The sequence below is a fragment of the Citrus clementina genome, unplaced genomic scaffold (assembly GCF_000493195.1).
Source record: "Citrus clementina cultivar Clemenules unplaced genomic scaffold, Citrus_clementina_v1.0 scaffold_3, whole genome shotgun sequence".
In the NCBI taxonomy this organism is placed as follows: Eukaryota; Viridiplantae; Streptophyta; class Magnoliopsida; order Sapindales; family Rutaceae; genus Citrus; species Citrus x clementina.
Window position 1 is genome coordinate 3,933,410 of NW_006262339.1, and position 19,680 is coordinate 3,953,089.

Here is a 19,680-nt window from a genome sequence, read left to right on the forward strand (position 1 = left end):
AGTAAAGGCCTTCTGATGCTTAAGTCAAAAATTTGGAGGTTTGTCGATAATACTGAAAAGAATTTAAGGGAAAGGATGAGCTCTAGTTTTTTTGCCTTTTTTTTTGGGGAACCATAATACCTTACCTTGTGGGTAGGAGTCCTTTTTATTGAGGTGATTTACAGAGTTCATGTCGTATTTAGATTTCTAATGGGGACATGGTATGAAGAATTCTCCTCGGAGTCTAATATTATAATAATTAATTGTCGTATTTGATTTTAATTTTCTACTGACATGTTAGGTTAGGTAAAAATAAGGTACAACAATATTTCAAGAAAATTTTCTTTCACTACTTCATTAAATTCAAGAATGGTGAGTTGCCAAAATGAGAATCGGAATGGGCTGAAATCAGAATGAAAAATTAAACTCAGAAAAAGTTGTATACTTGAGTTGTGGGAATTAGAATCGAAATGAACTCTATTCCTATTATTGTGTTTATCTTTTCGAATTACAATGAACTATTAGAATTTATTAAAATGCCTTTTGTTAGTTATTATCTCAAGTTTATTTGTATCTATTGTTATATTAATAATAATAAGAATAAAAATAATAGTACAAAGGAAAATAATAACAATAAAGACAAAAATAATTAAAAAATAAAATTTTAAATAATTTTACAATAATGATAATCAAAACAACATGAAGGATGACGACGACAACAACAACAACAACAATATTATTCGTTGGTGAAGATCTGTGAAGATGAAGAAGACGAAGATCTTGGTGAGCAGGTACTGCTCCATAAACGATGCGCTTAAACGAAGAGGACCAGTGATGACGTGTTGTGATGGAGGCCAACATCTTTTTTTTATTTAAGGGGTATTTTCAGAATTTAGAAATTTCAATGGGGGCAAATTTGATAGTCACAAGAATAGGAGACTGGTACAAGTTCCTAACCCAATCAGTTTCTCATTCCCTATTCCCAATTCGAGATGGACTCCATAAATGTGATTCCAATTTTAACTCTTATTTTGTAAAGTAAATGATATCAATAATTTCAATTTCTCAATCTCAAAAATAAACACGCCGTTAAAGTTTAAACAATGTTTTATTACGTATATAATTGTTAGATTTTAAACATTTTCTCTATAGTTAGGGTGCGTTTGAGATTGAGATTGAGCAGAAAGCTACAGCATTAAAGTGTTTAATAAATACTAGTTGTTGTAGCTCGGAAGTTATGTTAATGTACTATATATTACTAACTTTTGTTTCATAATTATAGTTTTTTTTTTTCCACAACAACTGCAGCTTAAAAACTACAATACCTCAAATCCAAACACACCCTTAATAAATGAGGATTTTGCTTCTGCAGAGCCTCGGCTTAAAGATAAGACTTCGGAGATCAATTAAAAATTAAAAAAAATGCAGTTTCTCGACTACACTATTATGATTGATCTTTTAAAAATTCTTTTATTGTTTACAAGGGATTATTATTATTCATTAGTCTTAGGGAACTGTGTTCATAAGTAGTTAAATTATTTAAAAAAAATTATAAAGAAAATAATGGTTGTAAAGAAATAATTGTCAATTATGGAGCATGATTGCAAGTAAATTCCTTCAATCATAAGTAAAGATGCCACTTAATAAATGCCTTTTTTTCATACCTTCCGCACAAGACACCACATGGGGTTGGATTCCAACCGATACCTAAAATTATTTATATTTCCATTCAAAATTGTCAACTCAATAACTATAACGGTGCAAGAACGCGTAGAACAACCTTTATATTCTGTTCTTCATGTGCATTCTACTTTTCGGTGACATTTTTTATTCAAAAAGTATAAACATTTACAACTTCTCTCCATCAAAATAACAAATTAAAAAAAAAAAATGATTGAGGAACTAAATTCGGATAAAAAGAATAATAAAAACACATTTAAAATAGGCACCCCTTGCTCAATCTATATATATATATATATATATTCATTCCTTTCACTTGTTCTTCTACTCTCTAAGTTCTAACACTTGAGCAAAACCGAAGGCAAGCATTTTGCTCCGTTTCACGTTTCTAATACGCATAATTTTTTTTTTTAATAACGGAAACGGAACTCCCTAAAACATTCATTTTAGAGACTCGACACCTCCTCCTGTGTCTCCTTTCTCTCTCTCTCTCTCTCTCTCTCTCTCAGAGCTCCCATGCATGCAGAAATGAAACCAACAATCCCCAAACTACCCCTCCTCCTCAAACCATTCTTCGTCTCTCTTTTCTTCTCTTTCTTCCTCCTAACATTCCTATGCCTCTCCAGGTCTCCCCACCACCGGAAACCCACCACTGGAACTCCACCTCCGAAGAAAAGCTCCTCCGGCGGCGAGTCGAATGATCTCCGTATCCGACCTGGGTACGCCTCTTACGAGACATACATCCAGCATCAGTTGAACAAAACCCTAAACCCCAAACTCCGGGCGGTATGGACCACGCGTGACTGGGAGCGCAAGGTCCGCGTGTTCTCGCGTTTCTTTCAAGACCTAAAGCAAAGGCACTTCCTTTTCAACGAATCAAAGGCATTGTCAATAGGGGCGCGCGTTGGCCAAGAAGTGGCCGCACTAAAGCTCGTCGGTGTGTCCGACTCCATTGGCATCGACTTGGTTCCCCGGCCCCCGCTTGTTATCAAAGGAGACTTTCATGCACAGCCGTTTGACAACGGAACCTTTGACTTTGAGTTCTCTAACGTGTTCGATCACGCTTTGTATCCGTGGAAGTTTGTCGGGGAGATCGAACGGACTTTGAAGCCCGCTGGGGTTTGTGTCCTACACGTGGCGTTATCCCGACGCGCCGATAAGTACTCGGCTAATGATTTGTTTAGTGTTAAGCCGTTGGTAGAGTTGTTTAGGGAGTCGGAGTTGATTGCGGTTAGGAAAGTTGACGGATTCGGCCTTGATACTGAGGTCGTTTTCAGAAAGAAAAACAAAGTCTAATTCATGATTTTTTTTTTTAAATTCTTTATTTGTAGCAAATTCATTTTATTTTTATTGTATGATTTATCATTTTTTCACACGCATATGTATATATATAAAACAAAATTTATTTATCCCAGTTTTCAATTTGTCGAAGATGATGCTTTTGAATCTCAAAAGTAACTAGATGTTAAGCCAATGAGCGCATTTCTCCATCTCCATGGTCACGGGTCACTGACAACGGAGACGAACCAGGATGGAATCCCAAGTACTGATCATGGGCTGATTCAAGCAGTTTTGTTGAGTTTGAGTTGTTGCAACAACGGTTCATTGACCGTAGTTTTAAAAATGATCGCAAGAGTCCGCAATGATAAAGAAAGAGGGGCGGTGAAATGTGGGGTCCTTGAAGAAATAATGACAATGATTTTATTAGAGCAAGAGAATTTGGCATAGCCAAGCTTAAGCTATGTTCAATTGGACAAAACTAACAAATTTTTTTAATAATAGCATCATAAATTCTAATGGTTGTTTAATTATTGTTGGTGCATTAGATGCCAGATTGCTGGTGGGGCATTTACAACTCGGCGTTTGGGCTATAATTCTTGTCGTTGTGGGGGCAGATTGGCTTCTATTCTTCTCAGTTCTGGCTGACAGCCAATTTTTGGTTGTTTTTGTTTTGTTTTGCTTTGAAGTTTGAATGCATGAATTTTGTTAGCTTTTTGTTCCAGTAGTCGACAGGCTAGCTATCGAGCTCTTGTCTAAAAAGCTCGAAACAAATGAGCTACTATTAATAATTTAATATGAAATAATAAGAAAAATTCATTGGTTCTTGATAATCAATGAGCGCTCATGAACTTTCAACGCTTTTTATGTCTTCCAGTCTGGAATAGGTTCACTTCACACGCATAACACACTGCATTACAGCTCTGTTCTGTAAATTGGAACGCAAAGTTTGTTTGCTTGTTTTGTGGTCACTCGAGTTAGCCATCTTTATTGGTTGTAATTGCTCGTGAATCTTCACAATTCCGTGAAATATTTGAAGCGTTTGTTGAGATTTAAAGCCATCCGCTTCAACTATATTCTCTCTACGAAGGACCACACCATGTTGAATGGGTAGCCGTAGCCGTCTCTGCGAGACCATTCTCCCCATCAATCATCATCATCCCAACTGTGTTGTGTCACTTTCTTGCCTTTTTTTGTAGCTCTTAGCACTTTACGGTTTTGGGCTCATTGGTTATGCCTGTCTACAATCTGAAAATTACAAGACGTTTTTTTTTTTTTCGTCTGTCTAACTGCGGCTATTTATTGGAGACGTTTCAATTGAATTGGCAGCTCTATACCAAACTTCGAGTACTTTCTTTGCATAAACTGGAATGTTTTACATTTCTTGTAAACTCAATGACTTGCTTGCTTTCTCTTTTGATTTCACATAACACATCTTACAGAAATAGACCTGATTTACCCTCATTAATCAAATCTTGCATAAACCCAAAATCATTACAAAGTTCAAACCCACACGGTTCTTCGTATTACCAAATGAACCTGCCAGCCTGCCACGTTTTTGAGCATTCAACACAGTTTTTTCAATAGAATTGTATTACTTTTCTCAGGAAGAGATAAACAAATATGCTTTCGGTCACTTATCGATCACAAGTAGAGCCATTGGCTTCTTAGAAATAGCCAATTTGCAGCATTATGCACAATTATCCTTACTAGTGTTTAAACCTCATTCGGTGTCAAGAAATGTTTGACTGCCTTGGGATATACAATAACTAATGTACGCGAAAATATAATGAGAAGTCCATTGAAGAGAGATTGATCAATTAAATTACAGGGGATTATGTGGCTTAACTAACATACTGCTTCTGAAGTAGGCTTCCACAAAAAGCCAAGTCAAACCGCTCTTCTGGAGGATCTCCAATGCAGTCAAAAACAGCATCCGCATTTAAGAAATCCTCTTCCGCCGTGTAACTGCATTTTGAGATCAGCAGGAGCAAACAGAACTAAGTTTGAAACTGTTCAGGATAATTTCATGATTTGCAAACCGAGGAGTGGCAGATTGCAAAAATTTCCATTAGTAGAAAATAAAGTTACCTGCTTTTTGTTACTATACACTTCATTCCAGCAGCTTTAGCAGCTGCAAGTCCTATGGTGCTGTCCTCAACCACAACACAGCTGTAGAAAAAGGGAAAGAGCATTATCAATGAGCAATAAACATCTTATAAAATAAAAGAATATTGCAAAAAAAAAAATTAGCATATGTAAGTGAGAATGTGGAAAGTGATTAGTAGTTGTGAAGTGATGACAGCTAATTGTGATTTTAAATTGATGTTAGCAAATGAATCCAAACATGTGCAAATTTTAGTTTTTCAACTTGATCAAAAGATATTAAGCAAAAAAGCATAATTAATTGATTATCATAACATATATGATCAGCTAGGTCATGTTATCATCCCCAATACCTTGAAGGATCAACACCCAGAGTGCTAGCAGCTAATGTATAAATGGCCTGGCAGGAAGAGTGGATGCAGTTCAGCAACAGAGAGAATGTATAACAAAAAGACACATAAAAGAGAGAATAACAGAATGGCTTTGAAAGAGAGTATTGTTCTAGAATCACATAATTGTTAGAAAAAATAATCACAGTGAGTTAAACAAATAAAACCAGTAGGTAATTTAACAACAGCAAAACAGCAACTGATATTAAACAACAGCAAAAGAAAAACAGCAACTGGAAACGAAATGAAACGAAGAAAATAAACTCGAGGCCTGTAACAGAGTGTCCTTGAAACAAATTTACCACCTACTGAAGTGCTTTAGGTTTGCTGGTAACTGTTTCCCAGGATACAACGGGCACAAATTTCCCGTCAAAGCACAGACAGATAATTCCGGCGAACCACAACAGCGGCAAACTCGATCAGAAAGTAACAGCAACATAAAATTGAATTTCGGAATTCAATATATGCAATTTAATTGCTGTAACAGCCATTGAATTTAAACAATTCAATTCAAAAATTGCAAAGCTGTTACAAATCTTATGAATTCAAAAGGTGTGAAACTGTTACAAAAAAAAATAATTCCGGCAAACCACAACAGCGGCAAACTCGATCAGAAAGCAACAGCAGCATAAAAATTGAATTTCGGAATTCAATATATGCAATTTAATTGCTATAACAGCCATTGAATTTAAACAATTCAATTCAAAAATTGCGAAACTGTTACAAATCTTTTGAAAATTAAAGGTGTGAAACTGTTACAAAAAATAAAAAAATAAAAAAGGAAATTAAAAAAGTGCCACGCAAGCTTGGGTATTTTGGGCTGACATTCGCGTACGCACACGAGTTCAACCAAATCGGTCATGGATTCACACCCCCTTGCGCACGCGCGTGTGGAGAGTCTCTATCCTTAAAATTCTTGTTCGTGCATGGTTAAGTGTTTATATATAAACACTAATCCCTTGGCTTCTTTTTCACATGTGGGATAAGCCTCATTTCCTTTTAAATTTCCAACTTCAACGGTAAACTTTAAGAGACAATTTCTCATTCACCCAATCACCATTTTGAGAAAATAAAAATACACTTTTGAAGTATTAACGGAGTAGATCCGAACCTCACAAGATTTCCCACTTTCGCTAAGTGGGACCCACTCAATATGTGTCCTCAAAATAGCATATTGATATGCTATTTTTTCAACAATAATAACATAAAAAGAAAAAAAATACACATTAAGTTAAAAGAGTGCTATTTTTCTGTTCTTTAAATTATTTTTTTCATCCAGTCGGAGTTAGATGCCTGGACAGGAAGGATTTTAAGTGTGAGCAACTCCAAATATCCTATTAAAGCTGTGGCGACTCATATTGAAGAATGAAGGCTATATTACCACCATAAAAGGTTTGAAAGCTAAACCAGAACATTCTTATGTGCATGTGTTTTCAAGACATTGCATACTATATCAACTGTAAGAGAGCATATTTTTACCGGATCAGGCTTTTTGCGGGGAACGACATCTCCAGCAAATATCTGAATTTTTTCAGCTCGCTCTGGTCCCAGCAAGAAAGAAACTATTGCAGTTACCTGAAATTAGTGCACATAGTTGAGTCACTGAGAGAGGAGAAGAATTCACCATTATCTTAACAGAAGCACACTAATTACAAACTCTTGATTCTGACCTTAAATCTAAAGACATACATAACTAAAATGTACAAGAAGTTTGAGAATAATATGCTCAAATAATTCAAAACATTTATTACTTCTTGTACTTTCCATTGATTATGCCTCAAGCTTCCATAAAAAAGGTCGGTTTATAGAAACATGAAACTCTACCTGTCGAAATGTCCTTTAAAATACTAAGATATAGAATAAGTGGGTTTTCATTGCTGGACAGATTCTCTCAGCGTAGTAAACTAATCACACAAGCTATTACAGTTGTAGAACCTGACTGTTCATACCGCCTTCTCATTGGAGGTGCTACATACAGCAACTTTGACTCCCTTCTCCAGAGCCTGATCGATTAGCCTGAACAAACAATAAGAAAACTCATCAAAGCATGCATCTAGAATTTTAAAATTTATCTCAACATAGAATTTGCTGATTCATCTTCAGGGAATCTTTCCTAACGATAATTGTTGAATAGAGGTACGAGGTAGTGGAAGAGTATGTGACTAACATCAGAGACACAAATTCACATTGATAGATTTAAAGCATACCATGGATGGAGAAGAACACAGAAATCTCAAGGCAATAAGTCATTGAGAATGTAGGCAATACAAGACATTCATCATGACAATAGGACACTGGTCTGAACCTGATCAAATGACCTATGAGTGTTACTGACTAGTAGGCTTGCTAAGGCATAAACTGTAGAATTATATGTAATAATTAAACCCAAATATCAATATTGCATAGAAAAAGAAGTTCAGATGATAACCAACTTTGCAACACCAGGCCGAAGAGGTAGCAACTTTTTTTCAATAAGGGCCATGAACAACTCTGTCTTCAGCTTGTGAAGAGAAGCAATGAATTGCTTTCTTTCTTCTTCATCAGACGGTGCCTTTTCTGGCCAACCAGTCTTGTTGAAGTAGGCTGTCATCCTACAAAAACCAGAATCAGCAGAGTTCTACAGGATTCGTAATTTCTCTCTGTAGTTCTGTTACATTTACTAGGCATACTACACAAACATAGAAAGCTTTCAAACTTGGACTAATGGAAATACCTTTCTTTTCCACCTCCAATTTTAAGCAACTCGCCGTACAAATCCACATCCCAGGTAACACCTAATTCTTTCTGCACAATTAATTAAATCAATACCGTGTTATCATCCATTTGCAAGTCATTTGCCATTCATTATGCAACTTATACCTAATTGGATATTCTTCCATTTCTCCAAAAAAGCCAATTTCCTGTGTAACACAGACAGTTTCCCCGAAATAATAAAACGCAGATAATCCAACAGCAAATATTTAATTATTATTATAGTTAATTTGAATGTATATATGGATGTTAATCTGAGCAGAAAAACAGAACAAGTGGGAGCAAGGCGAGTGGGGTTACTTCTTTGAAAGTGTCGTTGAAAGAAATCCTGTGGCCATCCTTCTCGGTATCAACGAGCACGCCATCGCAGTCAAATAAAAGGGCCGAGAGAAGAACAGACGCCGAGCAAGCGATTCTGACATTTCTCATGCTCATAGGATTCGCACTACTTGTACGTCTGCTAACATTTAATCTTGAACCCAAAAAAGAAGACGACGATAAGCATAAGCTACTCTTCTCATTACTTTTGCAGCTAATAGTTGGAATGTGATTGCCAGAGTTATAAGCTGTTGAGGAAGCAAGTGTAGACAACGAAAGAGAGAAAGTTGTTGATGCCATTGGTTTTAGCAGAGCTCTGTGGAATTTCTTGTTCGGGGTGAATCGTGATGATGATGTGGTCAGTGGTGCCTTTGTGACGCTCTTTTTCATATCCCACGCTTTGCTTATCCTGCGTTAACGCCACAAAAATCTTTTACGGTCGCATTGCATTTGCGCGCGCGTGCGCGTTTTATTATTATTATTGGGCTTGCGGTAGAGTGTCAGTTAAACTACTGGATTGGGCTCAATTGTCAGGCCCGTGAACTGCCCGCCTATTCCTGAAAAGTACGAACCAAAGAAAATATTTAGTACAAAGAAATTATTAGCCATCCACCCAAAGATTACTTCATTATCACACATGTTATAAAATAAAAGTAATACAAAATGGTAGTGATGGTCATTTTGTAAGTATATTTCTGTCTTTTTTTTTTTATGGACGGTTGATACATATTGTAAAGAATGAGTGCAAAATCAATCAAATTTAAATTCTTTTAGTTTTTTTTAATATATATAACACAATAATTGTTAGGTGAACGACTGATAATTTTTCCTTTAAGTAATTCAATATTTAAAACACAATGTCGCCCTTAAGTAATACATATATTATAAATTTATATATATTTTTTAAAAAGTAAATATATAAACAGGGGAAATTTATGCAAATTGCTTAAAATTATAATTGATTTACAAATGGATAAATATTCGTTTAATCCCTATATTTTAACTTAAGTGTCTGTTTAGCCCCTACATTTTAAAAAGTATCTTAAGATAGCTTTGTTGTTAAATATATTACACTTTTTCCTTTATTTTTCTTTTCTTTTGCAATAATACACTTTGTAATAATATTCTTGCCTTCTTGAAGATATTAATAAAAAGAAAAAAATATTAATTTATCAAATTAGTCTTAAAAGTAATGTAAAAGTTTTCACAAATTTTAATGTTATTATTTTACTTTTATGATTAATTTGATAATTTATTTTTTATAAAATAACTATTAATAAGATTGTTGCAAGTACATTAAACATTGCTTTAATTAATGTCAATAATATATTTTGTCAGTGTATTATTGTAAAAATAAAGAAAAATAAGGGTAAAAAAAGAATTTTTTTAGATGTTTTTCAAAATATAAGAACTAAACGGATACTTAAGTTAAGATATAGAAACTAAATTAGCATTTACTCTTTACAATTTTATCTTAGTTTATTAACAAGAAAATACATTCTAGATAAAAATACCTCTAATTAAAATTGATGTGAACATATTGGGATACTAGTTTATTTATCACGCAAGACATTGTAGATCATGATAGAGCATGATTCATAAATACTAATAGCTTAGTCATCTTATTTGGGAGTACTATTTTTATATGGGTTTGGCTACGGTACTTAGACACTATTAGATGATTAAAAAATTAATAAAAATTAATAAAAATAAAACCATCTAATGATGCTTAGGCTAATAGTACCTTATCTTATGAGTTCTTTAGTCACGATCTTATTTCTAAAATATTCTTTTTTTTAGTCGGAATGTTATTATTATTATTAGGAGAAAAGGGTAATTTTCAGAAACCTCCCCTGAGGTTTGTGGTATTCTCACTTTGATAGAATGTATTCACGTACTCTCAGTGACCTCCCCTCACTTTAGTATTCCCATTCTTAGACTGTTTGTTGACTGACAAAATATCTAAAATACCCTTAACTTAAGAAAAACATATTTTTCATGTTCAAAACAGTGATTGTTGGTTGATAGCATTACATCTGTTTTGGCGCCAAAGGCTATAAACACAATAAAGTTACCAGATTATTCTCATCTATTCCCAAAATAATTTACAGCTGAATTAGGGTAAAAAAATTAAAAATAAATTTAGAAATTATAATTGTTACTGCCAATATTTATGTTTGTTGGCTATATAATTAGCCATTGCCAAGCTCAACAAACAACAAAGCCTCTGCTACTCATAACTAAAGCTTTCTTCTTCCTTCAACATTATCAAAACATCACTACCAATATCCTCTCATACCTCCATATCTACCATGCATCTACAAACTCTTCAAAAATCATTCAAATCTCACCACTTTCCAATCATTATTCAAAGTTGGAACACCTATGCATGTCAATGTATTCTCAAAGAACACTCTTGCTGCCAAAGCTGCTGCTGCAGGATTAACTATCGACTATCTCTTTAGGCTTGGGTTAGTTGCCCTTTATTAATAAAAATATCGTATTAGTATGCAATTTATAGTGAATATAAGTTATGGAAATATTGTAAACACATACATAAGTAGATTCAAACAATCGTGGTTCTACTCGTTAAACACTGTTATGCTGCAAAACATACTACGATATACTTGATTTCAACAGTAGTAGCAACTTATATTTCTATTCAATCTAACAACATTTTGCAGAAATTTTAATGCAAAGAGACTACGTATAACAGAACTAAGATTTTATTCATAACAGAAATAACAAGTTATTGCCAACCACCAAGTCATTGCAGTTGATCTATCACAAAATTTATATCTTTTTTTTTTCTTGTTTTAACATTATGGAACCATTACTTTATTATTTCAATGTACATCAATATTAAGCCCTATCATGCAGCTTCATTATTGACACTTTCTATTGATGAAATTAAAACTGACGAACAACCGAAATAAAACATTTATGTGAATCTTAAAGACTAAACACACTGACCCAACACAAAATGGTTGGCAACCATCTAACACTATAGAACACAGTTGATGAAGATAACCTTTCAAATGAATTTTGTATTAACATGTTGCTGCATACATATATAATCTTACAACTTTATGGAAAATCACACTAAAAATGAACAGAATCTTGGATTTTCTAAAACTAGAAAATCTCAATAATACAAAAAAATCTAATGTCCTTAAATATTACATTTACTCCTAATGGTTATAAATTCAACCTAGGCATGTCAAATACCAAAAAGCTATCCGCGAAAAGGATTGAAGCATTTTCTTTTATAGAATACTAATTACAAACTTCAATTTATTTTCAACATGCATTTGGGTTACTCCATTCACTACAACTAACATTAATTGATGACAAAAATAAGAAGCATCAGCCATATTCTCAATCAATTTTGAAGATCCATTTTCATATTTTACTCAACTCATCAACAAAGCAAACAAAAACTAACATGCACTAAAAGTTCTTCATACATACCTCATCTGAGGCTTGGAAAAAGTAAGATATTGATTGGTAGCCCACGAAACTCACTGGTCGGTACTCTCTGACCTCACGGCCTTAAATCGTTCATCGCCCGTATTGGAGTCCTCAACTTCACCGTCATGGTCCTCAATTTATGGGCAAAGTGCTTGATGAAAGTATAAGAGAGAAAATGAAATAGATTTTAAGCTTGGTTGCTTCGGCTTTGGCAGAGGAAAGAGATGAGAACTTTTCATTTTGTATTAATATTTGTTGAGTAAAAGCATGTTTACAGGGTATAAAAGCATGTTTCAATTTATTACCCTATGGATATTAACAAAGTTCAAACTAATTTCAAAGCCCAAGGTGAAAATATTAAATTTGTTTAATTACGATCCTACCCTTGCCTGCTTAACTTATATGAAACGGAATACTAACCTGAAGGGAGGTCACTGCGAATACATGAATACATTCTATCCAGGTGAGAATACCCCAAACCTCAAGGGAGGTTTCTGAAAATTACCCTAGGAGAAAATTGTAGTGTAATTTTGGTATCGTGCCACAGTTGGACCCAACCGTCGAATCTCAATGAACCCCACCTATCCAAGTGAATCCAACGGCTGGATACAACCGTAGCACGGTAACATAGTTACACTGTAACTGGACTCTTATTATTATTATTTTTATTACTACCAGAAAACTGTGCAATTATTGGACGGTACCCACTATTTTGTCTTCTTGTGCTGTCATTGTTAGATCTAATGTAAGAAGGATCCCTCTAAGTTACATGCATGTATCTTACAACCCTCTCACATGAATAGTGAGTGGACCCACATTATTCACTATTTATGTGAGAGGGTTGTAAGGTACATGCATGTAACTTAGCATTAGCCATGTAAGAATAGTTTCAACAGTAGGATGTTATAGTTCGGTAATTAACGCTACACTCCCTGCTGTATATTGAAATTTTAAAAAATTATATGTTTTAAAAATTTGATACATAAATCTAAATTGTTTCAAATTTGTGAATAATTTAAACAATTAAAAAATGGGTAAGTTGTCTCGAGTTAAAAATTTGACATAAAACTATATATTAATATCTAATTCTAATTTTTTTTAATTGAAGAAGTGAGATAAGTAATGACTTCACATTAAAATTCAATTAATAAATTAGCTTAAAAAATAAAACTAGCATGACATTATTAAAATAAAATATTAAATAACTAATTATAGAAATTATGTATTCTATTTTCTTTCCTTACACTTTGATTGCCACTATAAATTATACGTAGACTGGACTTTAAATAAAAAATAACTAAAATCCGATTTAATTTCAAAGTTATTAGTTATTCAAAAATAACAAAATTTAAACTTTATTTATAGATGAGAAATTATCATTGCACCACCTTTATTTTGTTTTATGTTCATCCAATCACTATAAAATTTTAACATGTACTTTGCATTATCTTTATTTTCTCATTTGTATCAACTAACCACTTTTACATTAACACTATTAAATAATTTTAATAAAATGACAATTTTACCCTCAAATAAATTAAAAGACCATTTTATTTATAAAACTTTAAAAAATAAAAAAATATAATGATAAAAATATCCCTAAATTTAATAAAAATAAATCTCAAAATTAGAAATTTTATTTTTAATAAAAATTATTTTAATATAAAAGTATAATTATAAAAATAATTGTAAAATTTTGGGATTTAATAAAAATCCCCTAAATTATTAAAATTTTAGGATTGATTCTTTTAAGAAATAAATTCAGTTATTTTAATAAAATTTTACAAAATTATAATTTTTTAATCAATAAATTAATTTATTTTTATTAAATTTTTTAAAATTATAATTTTTAATAAAAATAATTATTAAATTTTTGTAAAATCTAAATTTAGTAAAAATCAGTTGAGCACCTTTATTTGAGATTTATTTTTTATTAAATTTATAGATATTTTTATGATTATAATTTTTAATTTTAAAAGTTTTTATAAGATAACATAGTCTTTTAATTTATTTGGGGTAATATTATCATTTATTAAAATTATTTAATAGTGTTAATGCAAAAGTGGCTAGTTTATACAAATATGAAAAGAAATGTGGTGCAAAATACATGTTAAAATTTTATAGTGGTTAGATGAACCTAAGATAAAATAAAAGTGGTGCAATGATAATATCCCTTTATAGATATAAATCAACATGACATCAATCACTTACAGCTGATAATTTAATTTATTTTTTTAATTTATTCAATTGTCATGACCTCACAATTGCCACCTGAATATTCAAATTAAATTTATGCATTTTGTTTTAGTTGAGATGTGAAAAATAATTGAGGTAATTGGTTAGTTAATGATATTTTAATTTAAAAGGAGTTACCGACTAATGATTGATTAATTATCTAAGTGGAGAAAAAAAGGAACAGAATATCTGAATATAAAGGAGAGGAAAAGAGAAAAATAAAATTATCATAAATTTATAAATAAAAAATAAAATAGGGGATCAAAAGATAAAAGGAAAACGGTGTACCGTGCAACAGTTGGACCCCACAGTTTTACCCGAAATTTTAAGGCAAGCCCTATTTGTTTTGGATAAAAAAGGAAAAAAAATCCCAATAAGCGCAAAGGTGTGAATGAATGAAGTAAAAAAAGATTGTATTTACCTAGATACGAACAAAAACGGAGAGTGGAGTGTGGAATGAGTGATGGTTTAATTTGTGTTGAGAAGGAAGAGAAGCAGCAGAAACAGTGACTGCGATTCCACTCGAAAGCAAAGAGCATCAACCATGAAGCGATTTTTTAAGCCGATAGAGAAGGAGTGCTCAGCGAAGAAACCCGCGCTTTCGCCTTCAAAGAAAGACGGCGAGACGACTGAAACTTCAAGCGAAGAAAACAGCAAGAAAGATCCCCTCAAGTTCGTAACATGGAACGCCAACAGTTTGCTTCTTCGTGTCAAAAACAACTGGCCTGAGTTCTCCAACTTCATCACCACTTTCGACCCTGACGTCATTGCCTTACAGGTGATTTGATTTTCGGGTGATACTGATTGTGAAATGTAATTGAATTCGAGTGTTTTGATCAATATGTGTGTTTGTTGTGATATTGTACCGAAATTTGATTGTTTCTGTCGCATTTTGCTTCTAATATTTTCTTTTATTTTATGGGAATTTGAAATTTGATGAATGTGTGTGATTCTGCAATCGCAGTTCAGTGTTTGCAGTCTGATTGCTTGGGTAATTGTTTGGGTATTTGACTGTTTTGGTTGCATGTAGCTTTTACTTTATTTTTCTTTCCAAAGAAAAAACAATATACATTTGGCCGCATGCTGATCATTGAGCAATTACTTGGGCAAAAGTGTGGGCGAGAACCTCTCTAACTGCATGCTAATGGTAGGAAGTGAGGATGCCTGCTGCTGGTTCAAAGGATGCACCGAAAAACCATCAGGAGTTGAAAGATGATACAAAAGCTTCCCGTGAGGAAAAGCTGGTAACAGTTTTTTTGTTTGTTATTCCTACTTTTGAATTTGTTTATGTTTTACATACCTGAACAATATCATGAGTGATGTGTGCTTGGAGTTAGAATTTTGGTATCTGTAATAAATGATAGTTCTTGCATCTCATGAGGAAGAATTTAATCGCTTGTAATTCATGCGATGTGCTCAAGGCCAATTTCTAAAACTCTTAAAATGTATTGTAAACTTTTCTATTTTCATGCAGATATTGATGCGTGCCCTTTCAAGTCCGCCATTTAAAAATTATCAGATTTGGTGGTCTCTAGCTGATTCAAAGTATGCGGGGACAGCACTGTTAGTCAAAAAGTGTTTTCAACCAAAAAAGGTCTCTTTCTCTCTTGAGAAAACAGGTATTTTGGTTTGCAGTCTGTCACTTTGTTATGTTTGCATTGTGAAAAAATCTTAACAGATTTTGCAGTTGTAATTTGAAGCTTATTGCTTTTCTTGTTCCAATAACTTTAATCTATCAGCTGGAGTGTACTTTCTATCTTTGCACTTGGGTCAGGGGGAGTTCGGATTTAGTGAAGTACCTTGCTTTTCCTTGTATATCTGAGTGGTTAGATGTGGTCTGACAGTGACAGCAGAGGGCTGAAACAATACATGGATGAACTTGTTTATTTGTCTTTTCTATGTTTGCTTGTGCAATAATAGTTCAGTTTGTCACTTCTTGTTGTCAGCTTTGAAGTATGAACCAGATGGCAGGGTCATTTTAGCTGAATTTGAGACTTTCTATTTATTGAATACCTATGCACCTAATAACGGTTGGAAAGAGGAGGAAAATTCATTTCAACGGAGAAGAAAATGGGATAAGAGGATCCAAGAGTTTGTTTCTCAATGTTCAGGGAAGCCTCTTATATGGTGTGGTGATCTTAATGTAAGGTGAGAATTTCTTCCCTCAAAACTGGTAGGTATGGGGGTGAATATTTAGCATTTTTCTAGCTTTTGAGTGTTCCCATTCTATTTGATGCTTGCCTCAGGTCATCCAGCTATACCTGCTGCAGGATTGACTCCCAGCCTAATATCAATTCCTATAAACCTTTTTTGTCAGCTCGAATAAAATATTTTTGTTTAAACACATTTTAGTAGATGCTCACCATTCTCTGAAAGTTGATGGTGATGGAACTGCACAAAACGCAACTTTTGTTTCGTAGAAACGTTGAAATTTGACTCTTTTATAAACTAGAAAGTTTTGCTTAACAAGAATTAGAAGTCTCTGTGCCAACTACTTTAATTATTCTTAGAGCATTATTTCCACTTAACAGTAGCATTTTTTCGACTCATACTTATTTTTTACATTAATTTGCAGCCATGAAGAGATCGATGTGAGTCATCCTGAATTTTTCGCTGCTGCAAAGCTCAATGGTTACGTTCCTCCAAATAAAGAGGTGTTAGTCTTGTTATCATAACTTATCTTAATATAATCTTTGTTCTATTTCTACCTTCGCATTATTTCATTACATAGTCATGCAATATTGTTCCAAGCATTCCAATTGAAACCAGATAACTAGAAACATAAAAAACAGAAGAAAGCTGGTGAAACGAGTAGGGCCCTTTCCTTTCTGATGCATGTGCATTTATTTTTGAACTCTGATTTGGCCTGTTTGCTGAATTTACTATGTTATAAGTTACAAGCAACTGGGATGTAATGATAGTCTGTCATGTAATGCTAACTAAGATGTTGAATTTCCTTGGGTCTTCAAACTGTGGTTAAGTAATGTAATCCTCTAAATGCGTTAACGATTTTTTTTTTTTTTTTTTTTGGGACCTGGTTTCTTGCTGAGTCAGGATTGGGGGCAGCCTGGATTTACAATTGCTGAGAGGAAGCGATTTGGTGCCATATTGAAAGAGTATTTAATTTTTCTTTGCTTCTATGAATTAGCAGTTATGAAACCATGATCAAAACTGGTGTTTTCTCCATGAGATATGGATCAGTCATAGATAAGAGTGATGGGCAACTCTTATAATTTCTTCATTTCATCCTTCTTCTCCACATCTCATTAAAAATATCTCCAATGGTCATGGATTCATAATTCTCCTAGTTATACAGATGTTATGTTCCTTTTTGCCCTATTAAAAATTAAAAGAAAATACCTTTTGAGAATTTTTATGGATTATGCTTCAGGGGTAGGCTAATAGATGCATACAGATTCTTACACAAGGAAAAGGACATGGATTGTGGCTTCTCATGGTCTGGAAATCCCATTGGAAAGTACGTGGGAGATCGAAGTCAAATTTAACACTCAATTTGGATCTAAATCTATAGGTTATCATATACTGAAAGTTTTCTCTCAGGTATCGAGGAAAAAGGATGAGAATAGACTATTTCATTGTTTCAGAAGAACTCAAAGATCATATAATTGCATGTGAAATGCAAGGGCACGGAATTGAGTTAGAAGGTACTATTTTTTTTTTTTTTTTTTTTCTGGTGTACAGCTTTTACATTATCATATACATACCTGAAACTAGTGTTGGAATGTGTGATGAATGTATGAAAATCTTGTTACTGTCCAAGTAGCTAGTCGGGAACAAAAATAAAAATCTGAAGAGCTTGCTCTTGAACCGCATGATTTCATTAACATTGTCTCTATGGTGATACATAAAACAGAAAATTATATCAATGCCAATTCTTTGTGCATCTTATTATTCTTTGTTTGCAGGTTTTTATGGGAGTGACCATTGCCCTGTTTCACTTGAGCTTTCAGAAGCCAGTTCAGATTCAGAAAAAAGGGAAAAAAAGAATCTCGATGAGTGAAGTTGATGTGTACGTTCTTAATGGTGTAATGATGTTACTATAGTCTTTCAGCAACACTAATTCCTCAAATTTGTTAATGGGAACTCATGGTTGTATTAACTGGTGGCTATGTCACTTTTCCAATTGGACTACAATTGATTGTGCTCGCCTTTCAGTTGATAACTAACTACACACTTGTGATTTGTCTTAGCCAAGGTCAAATTGGATTTGATTGAAGCTAGATTCCCAACCAAAATTACATTGATCCGGATTTTAAATACAAACAGAAAAAAAAAAGAAAAAGAAAATAGCCATACTGTATCACATGTTTTCACTAATTAACTTATACAAGTAACGAACCCATCATCATTTTAATGGACTGTTGATGAATTTGAGCATATGCACAGCCAAAGCGAAAGAATGTGTTTTTATTTTGTATAAGCAAACTAAACGAACATTAAAACGCGTATGATTCAACCTTTTTAGATGGTGCCTAACTTGTATTTTCTCACATATAAAAAAAACGCATGTCATAAAAGTAGTTGTAATTGACTTTGATATTGTTCTTTAAACTTCTTCACTTAACGTTGTAAATCAAGGACCCGTGTGCACAACTTTGGGGGCACGGATTCAGAGTCGCACTCGCAGCCTTGTGCCAGAATTTTCTTTTCCTCTTAATTACTAAAAACAAATTGAGTAAAAATAGACATCTTTCATACAAATTTCTTAAAATAATTTCAGTAAATTTTGGATGTTAATTTTGAATGGCCTAAACATTTGAATTATGTCATAATAATAATAATATCTAAACCGGGTACGAAAGACTTTGATTGAAAGATAGTAGTAGATTATAAATAAATAAAATAAAAAAACATTTAAATTGGTTTTTTAAAAGAGCAATTTTAGTTTTATTATTAAAACATAAAAAAATAGCTTCTAAGTTCTAATAACCTCCTACTTTACGAAGCTTTTTATATGTACTTTAAAACTAGTTTTAGATCGATGCCGACTGATATTGACAATTCCCATGCACATTGATTGGATACTGTTACGACGATGATAGCAGAATGGTCATGCATGCGTGTATATTTTAGTACATTTACTATTTACCCGTATGTCTGCGGCGTACCATAAGCAGAGAAACCATCCAATGAGATTTGAACACGTGTCGAATCACTGCGATGTCCTCGTCCGGTGGGTCAGAATCAATCCCGTAGTTGGTTAAATGTTTTCCTTTCCTCCTTGTGGACTTGGTTTGACCACAGTCATGTCAAACCAGAGTAGAACGCAGGTCCCCCTAAAGGAAGGAAACTGTGAAATCGCAAAAGTAACGGGGCCATAAGTCAAACAAGTACAGAAATGAAGGACGAAACTGCAAAAGAAAACTTTAATTCATGTCCGTATTTCACAACAGTTCACGGTTCACACCAAAATGATTGAATGCCCATTTTTAATCCAGTAAAAGAAAGCGCC

At 33.4% G+C, this 19,680-nt stretch overlaps 3 protein-coding genes across 5 annotated transcripts; 2 read left to right on the plus strand and 1 right to left on the minus strand.

The window, feature by feature from the left end:
- The first annotated feature begins 2,165 nt into the window (after positions 1-2,165).
- LOC18048467 lies at positions 2,166-2,956 on the plus strand. The gene has a single exon (XM_006439939.2). It carries the CDS (start codon positions 2,176-2,178, stop codon positions 2,953-2,955), a length of 780 nt encoding a protein of 259 aa, XP_006440002.2. The 5' UTR covers positions 2,166-2,175; the 3' UTR covers position 2,956.
- A 1,588-nt stretch (positions 2,957-4,544) lies between these two features.
- On the minus strand, positions 4,545-12,223 carry LOC18048469 (CBBY-like protein). Its single transcript, XM_006439941.2, has 9 exons — positions 11,973-12,223; positions 8,484-9,058; positions 8,146-8,216; positions 7,865-8,023; positions 7,382-7,448; positions 6,912-7,007; positions 5,397-5,443; positions 5,029-5,109; positions 4,545-4,905 (listed from the first exon to the last, which is right to left on the minus strand). The coding sequence occupies exons 2-9, from the start codon at positions 8,889-8,891 to the stop codon at positions 4,782-4,784; spliced, it is 1,053 nt and encodes a 350-aa protein (XP_006440004.1). The 5' UTR covers positions 8,892-9,058; positions 11,973-12,223; the 3' UTR covers positions 4,545-4,781.
- A 2,383-nt stretch (positions 12,224-14,606) lies between these two features.
- On the plus strand, positions 14,607-18,394 carry LOC18048470 (DNA-(apurinic or apyrimidinic site) lyase). Of its 3 annotated transcripts, none has more exons than XM_024189828.1 (10): positions 14,607-14,985; positions 15,359-15,451; positions 15,682-15,826; positions 15,947-15,997; positions 16,154-16,355; positions 16,783-16,861; positions 17,262-17,323; positions 17,599-17,685; positions 17,769-17,872; positions 18,134-18,394. In XM_024189828.1, the coding sequence occupies exons 1-10, from the start codon at positions 14,752-14,754 to the stop codon at positions 18,226-18,228; spliced, it is 1,152 nt and encodes a 383-aa protein (XP_024045596.1). In that variant the 5' UTR covers positions 14,607-14,751; the 3' UTR covers positions 18,229-18,394. The 3 variants fall into 3 exon arrangements, with proteins under 3 accessions (XP_024045596.1, XP_006440006.1, XP_024045597.1); XM_024189829.1 differs by having other exon boundaries at positions 14,907-14,985; positions 15,363-15,451; XM_006439943.2 differs by lacking the exon at positions 15,947-15,997.
- Positions 18,395-19,680: the final 1,286 nt, after the last annotated feature.